At 37.0% G+C, this 15,768-nt stretch overlaps 1 protein-coding gene across 1 annotated transcript in view; it reads left to right on the top strand.

The window, feature by feature from the left end:
- Positions 1 to 15,768, top strand: part of BRWD1 (bromodomain and WD repeat domain containing 1) — a 122,402-nt gene that overhangs the window by 42,836 nt on the left and 63,798 nt on the right. Inside the window, exons 12-18 of the mRNA XM_082654396.1 lie at positions 172 to 212; positions 1,426 to 1,524; positions 4,396 to 4,546; positions 4,783 to 4,917; positions 8,702 to 8,830; positions 9,009 to 9,234; positions 14,514 to 14,699. Of these exons, the coding sequence (XP_082510522.1) occupies positions 172 to 212; positions 1,426 to 1,524; positions 4,396 to 4,546; positions 4,783 to 4,917; positions 8,702 to 8,830; positions 9,009 to 9,234; positions 14,514 to 14,699 (967 nt within the window). The remainder of the gene's footprint in view (positions 1 to 171; positions 213 to 1,425; positions 1,525 to 4,395; positions 4,547 to 4,782; positions 4,918 to 8,701; positions 8,831 to 9,008; positions 9,235 to 14,513; positions 14,700 to 15,768) is intronic.

The raw sequence follows: 15,768 nt of genomic DNA, 5'->3' as shown, positions 1-15,768 counted from the left end.
TTCTTTGCACTTAAACGTACAATATATGTTTGAATGGCAGGGTTAAGCAGCGTAAGTGCATATCTCTAGCTTTAAACCAAATATGCTTCTGGCTGTAAAACTGAGTGGGTTTTCTTTGTGTACAGACTATGTAGATGATTACTTTTGTGTTTGGTTTTTTCCCCTCTTTAGGATAAAGTTGATAGTATCCAATTTTGTAACAATGGTGATCGGTAAGTAAGTGTGTGTGTGTTTGTTTTTTTAAATTTTTTAATTTAATTTTTTTTATACAGCAGGTTCTTATTAGCCATCCATTTTATACACATCAGTGTATACATGTCAATCCCAATCTCCCAATTCATCCCACCCCACCCCCACCCCCCACCGTGTTTGTATTTGTGAGTGTGTTTTTAGGTAAATATACTATGCTTCCTATTAGTATAACTAATATATCACTTTGTAGGTATATATCATATTGCAGGTACTTGTTAGTAAATGTAATAATTGAAGGAAAAGTGTCTGGGGCAGGGAGGAAACAATTAAATGTAAGTTTTTAGAATTGTAGTTTCTGCAGCCTCCTATGACCAAAAAGTTTTTCTTTATCTCGCTGCTGGCTAAATGTTTGATTTATAGGAAAATTAGGTGTAAGGATAAAGAAATTTGTTATATTTGAGTAGTTAAAAGAAAATCTTTTCTAATCTCCCAATCACTGTGATGTAGTGCAACAGAATTATCACTTAAATTATATCCTTTATGGTCCCCAGTGTCTTTTCAGGTACCTTTCCTAAACTGTGATTTTTTAACACTTAACTTTATTAAATGATTGATTTATTTTTACACATGGCTAGCATGAATTAATTTGAGTTTAGAGTTAAAATGCTTATAATGGTGCTTTTGGTCTTACTGTTTCTTCCATACATTTTTTTTGTGTGTGTGTGGTACGCGGGCCTCTCGCTGTTGTGGCCTCTCCCGTTGTGGAGCACAGGCTCCGGATGCACAGGCTCAGCGGCCATGGCTCACAGGCCTAGCCGCTCCACAGCATGTGGGATCTTCCCAGACCGGGGCACGAACCCGTGTCCCCTGCATCAGCAGGCGGACTCTCAACCACTGCGCCACCAGGGAAGCCCATCTTCCATACATCTTTAATTGTCCTTCTCCCCCCCACCCCCCCTCCAAATACTTATTGTACATTGTCTTTTCAAAACTCAATCTATTCGAGAAGCTAGTGATTGAGTTTGAAATGTGCTTTACTTAATAGGGCTAGGCAAATCATAGCAAACCAGATTTTCTCTGTTTAGATACGCGCTAAATTCCGTGTCTTTTGGAATAAACACCTATAGATTTACCTGCAGTCAAGATAGCTACAATAAAAATTTTTTCACTTGAAATATTAACTGTAGCCCTTGGTAGCACGTATGTGAGTAGAAGATCTTCTTTTCTTTTAAGGTTTTTAAGTGGTAGCAGAGATGGAACAGCACGGATTTGGAGATTTGAGCAGTTAGAATGGAGAAGCATCTTACTGGATATGGCTACAAGAATCTCAGGGTAAGTTGAGATGGTTTGTTTCTAAGTAGGTGCATCCTAAGTACTTGGTCTCCCTCTCTCTCTCTCTCTCTCTCTCTCTCTCTCTCTCTCTCTCTCTCTCTCTCTGGTTGGTTGATCGCTTTGTTCAGGGGACTGGAGCCACCTCCTATTAGAAGAGCTACGATCTAAGTGAATGGCTCCCTCCTGCACATCTGACAGTTAAATACTTAAACCTCATATATTCTTTTATTTTTAAGAATTAATTAATTTTTGGCTGCGTTGGGTCTTCGTTGCTGCGCGTGGGCTTTCTCTAGTTGTGGCGAGCGGGGGCTACTCTGTTGCGGTGCACGGGCTTCTCATTGCAGTGGCTTCTCTTGTTGTGGAGCACGGGCTCTAGGCACATGGGCTTCAGTAGTTGTGGCTCGCAGGCTCTAGAGCACAGGCTCAGTAGTTGTGGTGCATGGGCTTAGTTGCTCCGCGGCATGTGGGATCTTCTTGGACCAGGGCTCAAACTCGTGTCCCCTGCGTTGGCAGGCGGATTCTTAACCACTGTGCCACCAGGGAAATCTCCGCCTACTATTTCAAAAAATATATAAAAATAACTCAAGTATATCAAATGTGAAAATTTTCAGAAAATTCTACTTTTTGAAGGTAGGATTTTTGGAATTTTTAAGAAGACACAGCTACGTCTGGCGAAAAAAGCAAACACACTTTATTTAGGTTTAAAAAAATTAGGCTCCAGTGGGAGTGAAAATTTTTCTTTTTGTATGCTGAAATTTTGGTTTGTAAAATGGCATTGAAGGCAAGTTTGTCTAACTGTCCCCCTCCCTCAACCTCCAAAGTCTCAAAAACGTATCTTTAGCATCTTTGAGATAAGTTTAGTACTTTGCAAGATAAATATTACAAATTTCAAATACATTGCTTTTTTGGTTTGTATATTTTGGGAGGCAGTACAGGTGGTAGAAAGAATATGTGTTTTGGAGTCAGACCTTTGCTCAAATACCATTTACACTGTTTATAGCTATATAATTTTGACAACATCATTTAATATTTATTAATCTGTTTCATCATCTGGGAAGTGAGACTACCTGCCTTTAAGTATTGTTGGCAATTTTAAATCATATGAAAATTTCCAGCACTGCTTGGCCTAGAGTAGGCATATCAATATTCTTAGGAGTTTTTCTGAGAAATGTTACACATTTTAGATCTTCATGTCTGCTTTATTTTTAGTAATAGTAGGAGAAATTAACCCATTCTCTGCTGTGGCTCAAACAGTTGTATTGGATTTCAAAATAAATTTGATATTAATATTTTTGTGGAATGATCTGTGGTAGAGAATGGAAAGAATACATACTAGAAATCTGATAATCCTTGTTCACAAACAAATCTTTACAGTTATTTAAAAATGTTACATCTGGATATTTAGAAGCATCTTAGTGTGAAAGTAAATAATAATGAAAGAATGGCAGTGAAGAACATTTGAAATGGTATTCGCCCATGAATAATTATTTTATTAGGCAAAATAGGAATACCATTGTAAAAACTTGAATAAAAATTTTTAAGTGAGACTGAGAACTATTTATTTTTCTTGTTGTCACCCTCTCTTCATGGAGAGAACTTTTCTTGTATTTTCCCTCATGGTGGAAATATTCTTTTCTCATTTAAAGTTTTACTTATTTCAAATCTTGAAAGGCAGTGTTTTCTGTGTGTAAAAATTGATGGATATATTTGTTTTAGTGTTCTAATCTTGGCTAATCAACTTGATGAAATGCAACATGTCTGTTAGTAAATTCAAATGAAGTGTGGAGGGTCTTAGCCTGTATTCCATTTTGTCATTTATTTATTTTATTTATTTGGCTGCGTTGGGTCTTAGTTGTGGCATGTGGGATCTTCATTGCGGCATGCAGGCTTCTCTCTAGTGGTGGCGCACGGGCTCCGTAGTTGTGGCACATGGCCCAGTTGCCCCGTGGCATGTGGGATCCTGGTTCCCCGACGAGGGCTCAAACCCGTGTCTCCTGCATTGGAAGGTAGATTCTTAACCACTATGCCACCAGGGAAGTCCCCTTTTGTCTTTTATGTTACACTTCCTCTGACCAATCTAGTTAGATTTATTCTCTCATTTGTGTTCCATGGTGCTGACATAGATAGGTGTTACATAGCACTCATTCCATATTCTTGTAGCCGTTTTCTTTAAAATACATGTTTATTATATGCTTAATCATTTCTTAGAATGTGCTCTGTGATTTCAGAAGCAGCTAGGTCCCCCCAGTCCCCCCAACCCCATACTACTGACTGCTGTATTTTATACAGAAGCTTTGCATATTGCTTTCATAAAGGCAGCAAAACACTGCAGACGTGTATCCAAGACCGTTCTTGGCAAGGACCTGTAGGAACAGTTTATAGGGAAGTAGAAAGAGATGAATGCAGCTCATTTACAGTTCAGCAAATTGAGAGTCTGTGTCAGGCACTTTGCTAGACGTTGGGGTCATGAAGATGAATTACCTTCTTTCTGTCTTCCTGAAGTTTTTTGTCATCTATAGAGAGTGAAGCAGTTGAAAGTATTACTTATAGGGCTTGGGGTCAGGAGAAGGGAATAATTAGAAAAGAGGTAGAGAGAAAAAGCTTTGCTTTTATGAGCAGCGGCGGTATTCTGAAATCTGCCTGTATTCAGTCTCCGAACTGTTTGTAAATCATCCCTTACCCCTCGGGATTTTGCCCTTATCTGTTTATAGATAATCTTTTGCGGGTCAGATGTGATGAACTCTCTATCGAGTTGGTAAGGTATGGACATGAGCTGGATTACTTCAATTATTTTTGTATTGATGAGGGATTGTGTACATTGTACAGCCTCCTACACATATAGCATTGCACATTTCATATTTTTTTTCTTAGAGATTTATCTTTAGAAGAGGAAAGGTTTATGAAACCCAAAGTAACAATGATAGCTTGGAATCAGAATGATAGCATTGTTGTCACAGCTGTGAATGATCATGTCCTCAAAGTGTGGAATTCTTATACTGGACAACTGCTTCATAACTTATTGGTAGGTAGTTTTTATAACATACAACAAATCAAAAATTTTTGAACTATAATTTTATTTTTAATAAACATGTTTCATTTATATTATCAAATGAATAGAAATTTATATATATACTAATGTATAAATTACTGTCATTAATACATATTTAAAAACTGTTATACACTGTGACAATATGGGCTTTTAATTTTAAACTTGTAACTTGCAAACCCTCCTTAACTGTATGACTTTGTTGAATAAAGGGACATGCTGATGAAGTATTTGTTTTGGAGACACATCCCTTTGATTCCAGAATTATGTTATCTGCAGGACATGATGGCAGCATATTTATATGGGATATTACAAAAGGCACCAAGATGAAACATTATTTTAATATGGTAAGTGGAGTGAGAGGTATCTTTATGCATGTTTGCATTTGTTCCAAGTATTTGGATAATGAAGTGTAGCCAGAAACCTATCTGCATATTTTGGCAGTTTATATTTCTAGAAATCAGGGTACTACCTAGTCTGATAAATATCTGATAGCCATATATACGTACATACATACAAATGTGAAATTAATCTGTATAACTAATTCACATGAGGGGAAGATTTTCAAAATTTATTTATTTAGCTTTGTGTGTGTGAATTTTCCCTGTCTGTGTTTAAATTGGCAAAATTATGGTAATTCACACAACTTTTTCACTATTTAAATTTATTAAAACATTTGATAATAGGGACTTCCTGGCCATCCAGTGGTTAAGATGCAGCACTTCCAATGCAGGGGAACTAAGATCCCACATGGCACGTGGTGCAGCCAAAAAAAAAATTTGATAATAAAAAATAATACTCAGAGTCATCTAGGGAATCGAACATCATTGTTTGTTTTTCAGTGTTTCTGCTTTTTGCACATGAATATTTGAAAACCAGATTACGATCTTATTGCATGTTTTTAGAATTTCTTATACATAACTACAATACAGTTACCAAAATAGGCAAATTTAACATTGATAAAGTAGCGTTATCTAATCCAGGTTTACATTCAAATTTTGTCAGTTGTCCTAATAACGCCTTTATAGTTATATTTTACCCCTTGGACCAGCATCTGATTCAGGATCATGCATTGTATTAAGTAGTTATGTATCCCTAGTTTTGTAAGATCAATAATTCTGCCTTTTTTTTCCCCTATATCTTGCCCTTTTACAGGCAAATAATGTTACAGGATATCTCTGTTTTGTCTGATACTTCTTCATGATACAATACTGTTTCACATTTTTTTTATGTAATAAAACATAAATGATAGTGTGCCGTCCATGCATTATATTAGACGGCACATGATATTTATATGTTCCACTGTTATATGGTGGTAATTATTAATATTTGGTTAAGGTGGCATCTGCCAAATTTCCCCACTGATTTTTAAAATAGTTGTTTTTTCTTTGTAAATTTTAAACTGATTTGCTCAGAGACTATGTAAATGTCTGGTTCCTCATGAAACTTTCACAAATATCAGTATCCATCGAAGGCTTTCTAATGGCATCGTTCTTTACATATTTAGTAGTTGGCATTGTTGCACATAGTTTTGTAATCCTTTCTCATTTTATGTAAAGAATGTTTTTCAAACCCTTAAATATTTTTTAAGAATTTGCAAATGTATTTGTGACGGTAAATTCAGCCTATCTTAGAAGTATGTTACCTATATGTTTAATTTACTGTTGTCGAGTATTTAAGTGGTTTCTAAAATATGCACAGTAACAATACTTTGAATGTTTTTATACTTGGCTGTTTAGGTAGATCCCTGATTATTTCCTTGGGATAAATTCTGAGGGAAATGTGTAAAAGGGCTTGTACATTGTTAAGACTTTTGATTTATATATATATATGATATATATATATATCATATATATATGATAGGTTTTATAAAATTACTCTTCAGTTTATATTGAGATCCAATTCAAACTATAATTAATTTTTGAGGCAATATAGTAGCATCCTATAGGTGAATGATTCTTAGATATTTGATTGAAGACCATCTTAGTTCATGTGTTCCATGTTTTTGTTGGGTTTTTTTGACCTTAAAATTTTCATTTCAATGTGCTTACACTGGACAGTTTCTTCAGCAAACAGTTTAAAATACAGTTTTTTATTTATTAACATTAAGTGCACTAAAACAACTCAAATAGCCTGACCCAAGTACATCATTGGGCATCTCTGAAACTTGCATCTCTGTTCAAATTACTGGAAAAAGAACTAAGCCTTCTTCAGTTTTTCTATGGCCTTAAAATTCATAGGTACATCCATCTTTTAATTAGCCTTTAAAACTCAATAGGAACATTACATACTAAATTTAATCTATTAAAACAGAAAACTACATTAATTCAGGCTTTAAACAGAATATAAGCTAAAATAACCTCTAAGCCAAAGAGTAATCTGAAAAAAGTCTCAAATGGGCAACGATGATCTTATTTCCAGTCAGACACCAAAAATTGGCCTTGTATACTGAATTCTTGTTACCTTTACTGCTCAGCTGAGAGTCTCCTAATTCTCTAATGCTAGACAAATTACGTAGGGTTGTAAACTACTAACAAAAACAGTATTTCATTAAGTAAATAGTTAACATAATGTGACACTGAAGTGTTCTCCAGGCACAGTTGAAGGTCGGATTTTGTCAGGAATCATTGTGTAGGACTCTTCAGACTGCAGGTAAAAACTGGAGTCTGTCTTGCTCTGCCTAGGTAGGTTTGCCCACTTGGGAAAACTTCCTTCTCAGCAGGTACCCTGAGCAAAGCTTTTGGTGCAGTAAGTTCCACATGTATGATAGGAGAGTAGCTGCCACCATCTTTGCTTTACCAGCCAAGGGCTCTCCCCTCCCCACCCTCCTCTGCTTTACTTGGACTGAAGGTCTCAGGCCAGAGGTGTGAAGTGGTGCCAGGGTGCAGGTTGGGCTGTGGTGGAGGTGGCTCTTCAAAGGACCCTGGGGGTGAATCTGTGTAATAGGAGGGAAAATATTTACACATTTTTTTCCTTTTTATGTTATGAGAGAATGCAAATTTGTATACATGGATTATCTTATTCAGCAAGTCCCTAAATATCCCAATACCTTAATTCCTCCCCCCCACCCCATTTTGTTAATTGGCACTCAGTCATGTGTGGTATAGCAGTAGTGAATTATTGCTTTTCGAGTGGGTATTTAGGTATGTATGTGAGTTTGTTTTGGCAGTTAGCTGGGTGGATGAATCCTTTTTCCAACGCTGATTTAACTTGTCCTAAAGTTTAATTATTGGAACGTTATAGGCTGAGACAACAGATAAGCATAGCTCTACACTATTGAGTTAATGAAACAACTCATTTAACTATAAATTGATAATACTAAACTACTATAATTTACAGTTAAAAAAACAAGAATAAAACAGAAAACAGTTTAAAAGTTATCTCTTTAAGGCAACATTCATGATGCACTTAGAGTATTCTTTCTGAAATTTGTGGCAGTTTGAAATAAGGTAGTTGCAGGTGCAGGCATTTACATATGCACCCTTGAGACTTTGCAGCATTACAAATTTTGCGTTTCCACTTAGTCATCTAAGTGGAAAGCTTAAACTCCATAAAAGTATTGATTTTAGTTCATGAATTCCAAACTTTATTAATCTTTAATCATTTCTCTTGTAGTTTTTTTTTTTTTTTTTGCGGTACGCGGGCCTCTCACTGTTGTGGCCTGTCCCGTTGCGGAGCGCAGGCTCAGCGGCCATGGCTCACGGGCCCAGCCGCTCTGCGGCATGTGGGATCTTCCCGGACCGGGGCACGAACCCGTGTCCCCTGCATAGGCAGGCGGACTCTCAACCACTGCGCCACCAGGGAAGCCCCTCCCTTGTAGGTTATTAATCAAAAGATTTTTGTTATATATTGAAAGAAAAGTTTGTGAAATTGTCATTCACATGTAAGAAGTAAAGAAAGCCATTTTGGATTGGTTTATGATCCTTCATTTGATCAATTTGAGAACTAATTCTTAGAAGATCTTTTGAGATTTTTTTCTAGGCTAGTGGTATCTAAAATGAATTTTATTTTCTGAAAATATTAACATGTGCTTAACGAAAACTTTGTTTAAAAATTCGGTTTTTCAGAAGTTGATATAGCAAAAGCTCTTACACAGAAATGGTCATACATTTTTCCCTCTGTGTTTCCTAGATTGAAGGACAAGGACATGGAGCTGTATTTGACTGTAAGTTTTCACAGGATGGACAGCATTTTGCCTGTACAGATTCTCACGGTCACCTTCTGATATTTGGTTTTGGATGCAGCAAGCCATATGAAAAGGTCATTTCATATACTTTCTCACAGCATGTAAAATAGTTATAAAGGATGTTTTGAAAATAGGTTAGATGTATTGATTTATTTTTTTTTGTCTTTTCAAACAAAGTTAACTGGTTAATAATTTATTTTCTTTAACATGTGTAAACCTCAAAATATCAATTTGTAAACTTGCCTTTTCTAGATTCCCGATCAGATGTTCTTCCATACTGACTATCGGCCACTGATTAGGGATTCTAATAATTATGTCTTAGATGAGCAAACTCAGCAGGCTCCTCATCTTATGCCTCCACCATTCTTGGTAGATGTAGATGGAAATCCTCATCCAACTAAGTATCAGAGATTAGTACCAGGCCGAGAAAATTCTGCAGATGAACATTTGGTTCCACAGCTAGGTTATGTGGCAACAAGTAAGTTCTAAGTCTTTTTTTTTGTTTTGTTTAATTTTTAATTTGAAAAATGTAAGTAATAATACAAAGAACTTCTGTACTTTCAGATTCACCAGTCCTTAATATTTTGTTTTATTATTGTATCGCTGGATACATATTATTGTTTTGAACCATTTGACACTTACGTTCTGGCCCTCATGTCCATTTACCCCTAAATACTTCAGTATGTATTTTCTAAGAACAAAGATATTTTCTTATGTAATCATAAACTGTTATCAAAATTAGGACATTTAACAATTATATAATACTGTTATCAAATCTATAGTCTGTAATCAAATATTATTGTTCTAATAATGCCTGTTATAGCTTTTTTTTCCTCTCTTGATGTAGATTTTAATTTGGGACTGCACATTAAATTCAGTTGTCATTGATTAAGTTCAGGTTATGCATTTTGGAAAGAAGACAACATAAATGGTGTTGTAGCCTTCCTGGAGTATCATGTAAGGATGCTCATGATTGTGTTTTGTGCACTTATTGGTGGCGCTGACTTTGAACACTTGGTATCCGCCAAGGTTTTCCACTATGAATTTTTTTTTCTCTTTGTAATTATTAAGTAGCTTGTGGTTTAACTAACCTGTTCTATTTCAGACCTTTAGGATCCATTGATAATATTTGCCTGAATCAGTTGTTACTCTGAACGTTGCAAAACGGTTTTCTGACTCTATTATCATTGCATCTGCATTTTATCATTAGCTGGCCATCTACTACTCTCCCATTTATTTATTTCGTTTATTAAGTTTTAGTATGGACTTCCGGGTTGTTATATAGTGGGTTACAATCCAGTACTATCATTGTTTAGTTGCTCATATTATCCTTGGATTTGGCTGGGAGAGTCCATTCAAGCTGAGTTTTGTGTATTTTCCCAAGTCCCCATCATTCCTTGAGCACTTCATTACTTTCTGGCAAAAGATGTTCCAGTCCCGTCTTGTACTTTGCCTGTCCTAGCCAAGTACAGAGTTTTTTGTTTTGTTTGCTTTTGTATTTGTTCATGGCAGTGTAATGTTTTTCCCTAATATTATTAAATGCTATTTTTTATTTATTTTTATTTTTTAAAATTTTTTGTGGTACGCGGGCCTCTCACTGTTGTGGCCTCTCCCGTTGCGGAGCACAGGCTCTGGACACGCAGGCTCAGCGGCCATGACTCACGGGCCTAGCTGCTCCGTGGCATGTGGGATCTTCCCGGACTCGGGCACGAACCCGTGTCCCCTGCATCAGCAGGCGGACTCTCAACCGCTGCGCCACCAGAGAAGCCCTAATATTATTAAATGAAGAAAAAAGATGCTTCTATTTTGTTTGGATGAGGATTAATTTACTGAAACTAAATCACCTTAAGGTTAAAGATTAATGTAAATCACTATATGTTTACTCTTTCAAATTTTTTTATTAGTTTGATTGAAGTGTACTTTATATACAACAGAATTTACCACTTTTAAGTCTACAATTCATATGAGTTGCGAAATGTTAAACAGTCATGTAAACCACCACCACAATCAAGATACAGAACATTTCCATTGCCCCCAAAAGTTCTCTTGGGCCTGTTTGGAATTAGTCCTCTCCCTTCTCCTGGCCCCTTGTAATGACTGTTTTATTTTGTCACTTTGATTTTTCCTTTTTAAGGAATTTTGTATAAATGAAATCATACAATATGTAGTCTTTTGTGTCTGGCTTCTTTAACTTAACATGGTTCTTTTGAGATTCCTGTTGCAGGTATCAGTTGTTTTTTTCCTGTTTATTGATAGTGCAGCATTGTATGGATATACCATCATTTATCTATTCACTAGTAGCTGAAAACCATTAGTCTTTTTTCCATTTTGTAGCTGTTTTAAGGAGTGCTGAAATATCCAACTATCCTGTGAATTTGTCTTATTTTTTTCTTCAGTTCTCTCAATTTTCTCTGTATGTATTTTAAAATTCTGTTATTATATACCTACACATTTCAGATTGTGCTCCTGATGAATTCTTTTTTTTTACAATTTTATTTATTTTTGGCTGCGTTGGGTCCTCGCTGTGCATGGGCTTCCTCTAGTTCTGGTGCGCGGGCTTCTCATTGCGGTAGCTTCTCTTGTTGCGGAGCATGGGCTCTAGGTGCGCGGGCTTTAGTAGTTGTGGCACATGGGCTTCAGTAGTTGTGGCACGTGGGCTTCAGTAGTTGTGGCTCGCAGGCTCTAGAGCACAGGCTCAGTAGTTGTGGCCCGCGGGCTTAGCTGCTCTGCGGTATATGGGATCTTCGCGGACCAGGGCTCGAACCCATGTCCCCTGCATTGGCAGGTGGATTCCCAACTACTGTGCCCCCAGGGAAGTCCTGAATTAATACTTTCATCATTATGAAATGTCCCTCTTTATCCTCAGGAGTATTTCTTGTTTTGAAGACTATTAACTTTGTTTCATATTAAAGTAAATAATCCAACTTTTTAAAATTAGTGTTATCATGTTGTATCTTTTCAATTCTTCTAACCAATATGTCTTTATATTAAAACAGATTTCTTGCAGGCAGCAATCTAGTCTGACAACCTGTCCTTTAATTGGACTGTGTAGACCATTTACATTTAATATAATTATTAGCGTAGTCAGGCTTAAAGCTCTACATAATGCTACTTGTTTTGTCTATCCTTTCTGTTCTTTGTGCCGTTTCTCCTTTTTTTCCAAACTTTTTTGAAGTTGCTTATTTTTTAGTGTTTTATCATTATTGCCACTAATGTTTTATTAGCAATACCTGTTAGTCTTACTTATTTTTAATGGTTGTTCTAGGGCCTAAATTGTCACTGTGTAGTTTGCAGACCCATGGTTTTATCCATGACCTTTTATGGGGTCTTCGAGGTTATGACTATCTTCATAATAATATGAAACTATTATTTACCTTTGACATTTGCACTGATGAAACAGAAGCAGTGGTGGGTGAAACATTTGGTACCTGAGCACAAATCAAGGCCGTGGCACCAAACTGCTAGCGGTCATTGTATTCTCCACTGATTTGAACACACATTTTAAAATATTCTGAGTGTTAAAATTGGAAATATGCTTAAAACAGTTCTTGTTTGTGTCTGAAGTCTCTGTACTGGCTAGTGGGAACGTGTACTATTGCCAGCCCTGTGAGAGTTCTGGCAATTTTTTGGCATTAAAAAATGGCTTGGCTTTTTCATGTTTTATTCCCCAGCATGGTGGAGTTTTAACCAATGTGTGCACATATTATTTAGCCAAAGAATCGATTCCTCATTGTGTACCTCTGAGCTTTCTGTGCAATCCAGTCCTCTCTGATATTCAGCCTTGCATATTTTAGTCTTTCCCCTGCTCTCAAACTCTGACCTCTGTCTCTCAACTCATTGTAACCTCTGGATGGTACTGTTACCTGGAGCAATCAAAAGATTGGGCTCCATTGTCTTCTCTCAGGGATCACAGTCCTGTGCTGTTATCCAATATCTGAAAGCCCTTCTTTCATATATATTTTTTCCAGTGTTGTAGTAGTTTATAGTGGAAGGGCACTGTAGTACTTAAGCCTTTATGTGTAGAACCCTTCTTTAGTATTTGAATGGTGACTGCATTATGCCAAGTAGAAACAGGTATCATTCTTGATATTTCCCAAGTTACGTTTAAATTCAGTGCTGCGAAAGAAAAGTTACATAGGGTTTTTTGGGGAGGGGAGAGGATTAGAAGTCTCCTTTTCTGCTGTTTTCCCTTTGGTTCTATGTTGTGATCTTAGGGATGTTATGTTATTCCTAGTCCTAATTAAAGTCTTTTTATCCTTTTACGAAATTTTAAAAAATATACATTTATTTATTTTTATTTATGTTTGGCTGTGTTGGGTCTTCGCTGCTGTGTGCGGGCTTTCTCTAGTTGTAGCAGGTGGGGGCTACTCTTTGTTGTTGTGCAAGGGCTTCTCATTGCGATGGCTTCTCTTGTTGCAGAGCATGGGCTCTAGGCACATGGGCTTCAGTAGTTCTGGCACGTGGGCTCAGGAGTTGTGGCTCGTGGGCTGTAGAGCACAGGCTCAGTAGTTGTGGTGCACAGCCTTAGTTGCTCCATGGCATGTGGGATCTTCCCGGACCAGGGCTTGACCCTGTGTCCCCTGCATTGGCAGGCGGATTCTAAACCACTGTGCCACCAGGGAAGTCCCTTGTTATCCTTTTAGATTAGGGCTCCACTTCTTGCTGTCTTAGTTCATTTTTTGACAGTGGTCAAAAAATTTCCGTGGATTTTGTTTAGCTCTTCTAAATTCTTCATTGATTTCCACAGTAAAATGGAGATGTCATCAATAAGATTTAAGGGATCTAAAAGTAGATTAGTAGAATAGAAGTATTTTTCCCCCTGAAATAGTATATGACATTTTTCAGTTTCTGACGTGTTACTATGGATGGAAGTATATCTTTGCATTCTTTTTGCCTAATACCCTATTAATTTCAATTTGTTAAGGTTCTGCTTATAAACTGGTGGGGGGGTGGTCCATGTTATTTATTATGTTCAAAGAAGATGCGTTTTATGGTGGGAGGATATGTAACGAGTTGATTGCATGAAACTGTCAATGTTTAGGTAAATTTCAAGACCTCACAACCATCTAACACTTTTTATCCATGAACACTAACTGAACCTATTAAATATCTCTGAAAATGTATTATTTGAAAAATAAAGAAGCAAAGACACTTAAAAATATCTGATTTTGTACGTGGAAGATTATGGCTATGCTTAAAGCTTATTTGAAAGAGTGACTTAAGCTTGGTGGGAGAGGCATGTGGAAACTGCCTCCCTCAACTGTGCATACTTGGGGTGGGAGAGAGCTGGAGTTGGGAGTGGTCATTTGTTGAAGGCCTAAAAGGTGTTACTTTTTTTTATTTCATAAGACAGAGAAATGCCACTGCTTTTCTCTACATCAGAAATCGCACATTATTGGTTGTTATAGTCAGAGAGACCTTGAGAGATAAGATTTTAATGAAATACTTGTATAAATGAGGGGCGTTAATGTGAAACAGAAAAACAAGACTTTCACTTTCACTCAAGTGTGTTTCCAGGTGCTCACTGCTAAGGATTTCAGAACCTCTGTTGAGGTTTTTGTGGTACTTAGTACCCTAAAGTTTGTTTTGAATTTTTTTCTGTGACTTAATTAGTTATGAATATAAAGGATATCTTTAATTGATTATTTTTGGAAAACGAATTCTGACAATTGCTAATGTAATTTTAATTGTAGCCTATTGAAAGTTTTTTCCTCTTCATATGTATTATGATTTCATATTCATTCATTGAATTTGCAGGTGATGGAGAGGTAATTGAACAAATTATAAGCCTACAAACCAATGACAATGGTGAACGAAGCCCAGAGTCCAGTGTTCTTGATGGAATGATAAGACAGTTGCAGCAGCAGCAAGATCAGAGAATGGGAGCAGGTCAAGATGCTGTTCCAAGTGGACTTTCAAATGGGGAAGAAACACCCCGAAGAGGTAATAAATATATGAGAGGTATTTTGCCTTAATATGGCTGGATTGAAATTGAAGAATAAATGAAGTCATTGTCCCCTACATGCAGTGTAAAAAGCCTTAAGCAATGTACGCTTACAACTTGAGTAGTAGTCTGGAGGTAGCTTTATTAGGTGTAAGGTTGATGGGCTAACAAATGGACATTTGAATTTCAAGTACTATGAAAGGCTATTGAAATCTTTTTGCTCTAAAATAAGAGTATTTACAAAATTACATTAAATAAGAGTAAAGAACAAAGTGTTTTCTAAAGGAAACACTAGATTTCCTTTCCTTTATAATCCTTAAAAAACTGAATTGAGTATAGCCCTAACGTTTCTTACTGAATCAGAAAGCTTGAAGTGAGTTTTCAGGGCAAAGTACTTGATATTGGAATGTGGTAATAATTATGTTAGTGGAAATAATCTAGAAGAGATGGGCGATTGTTATGCAACTGAAAACTTACTCTAGAAAAGCTAAAACCTTGTGGAAGATAAGAGAAGATTTGAGAGGCTGTAAAATGCTATAAAATTTCCTGTCTCTTTATCGCTCAGTGCTGTGTTCTGAACAGTTTCTTCAGCTCTTTCTGCCCTTTCACTCTTTTTTTTTTTTTTTGCGGTACGCGGGCCTCTCACTGTTGTGGCCTCTCCCGTTGCGGAGCACAGGCTCCGGAAGTGCAGGCTCAGCGGCCATGGCTCATAGGCCTAGCCGCTCCGCGGCATGTGGGATCTTCCTGGACCAGGGCACGAACCCATGTCCCCTGCATTGGCAGGCGTACTCTCAACCACTGTGCCACCAGTGAAGCCCTGCCCTTTCACTCTTGATCTTCCTTTCATCTAATCTGCCTCGTAACTGGGCTTTAGATTTTTTTATTATTATTTGTTTTTTATTTTGGCTGCATGGCTTGTGGGATCTTTTTTGTTTGTTTTTAATTTCTTTTTGGCTGCGTTGGGTATTCATTGCTGTGCGCAGGCTTTCTCTAGTTGCGGTGAGTGGGGGCTACTCTTTGTTGTGGTGCACAGGCTTCTCATTGTGGTGACTTCTCTTGTGGAGCATG

This window comes from Grampus griseus (genome assembly GCF_964374135.1).
Source record: "Grampus griseus genome assembly, chromosome: 5".
NCBI classification, from domain to species: domain Eukaryota; kingdom Metazoa; phylum Chordata; class Mammalia; order Artiodactyla; family Delphinidae; genus Grampus; species Grampus griseus.
The sequence above is the reverse complement of the archived record's forward strand: the minus strand, read 5'-3'. Positions and strand labels throughout refer to the sequence as shown.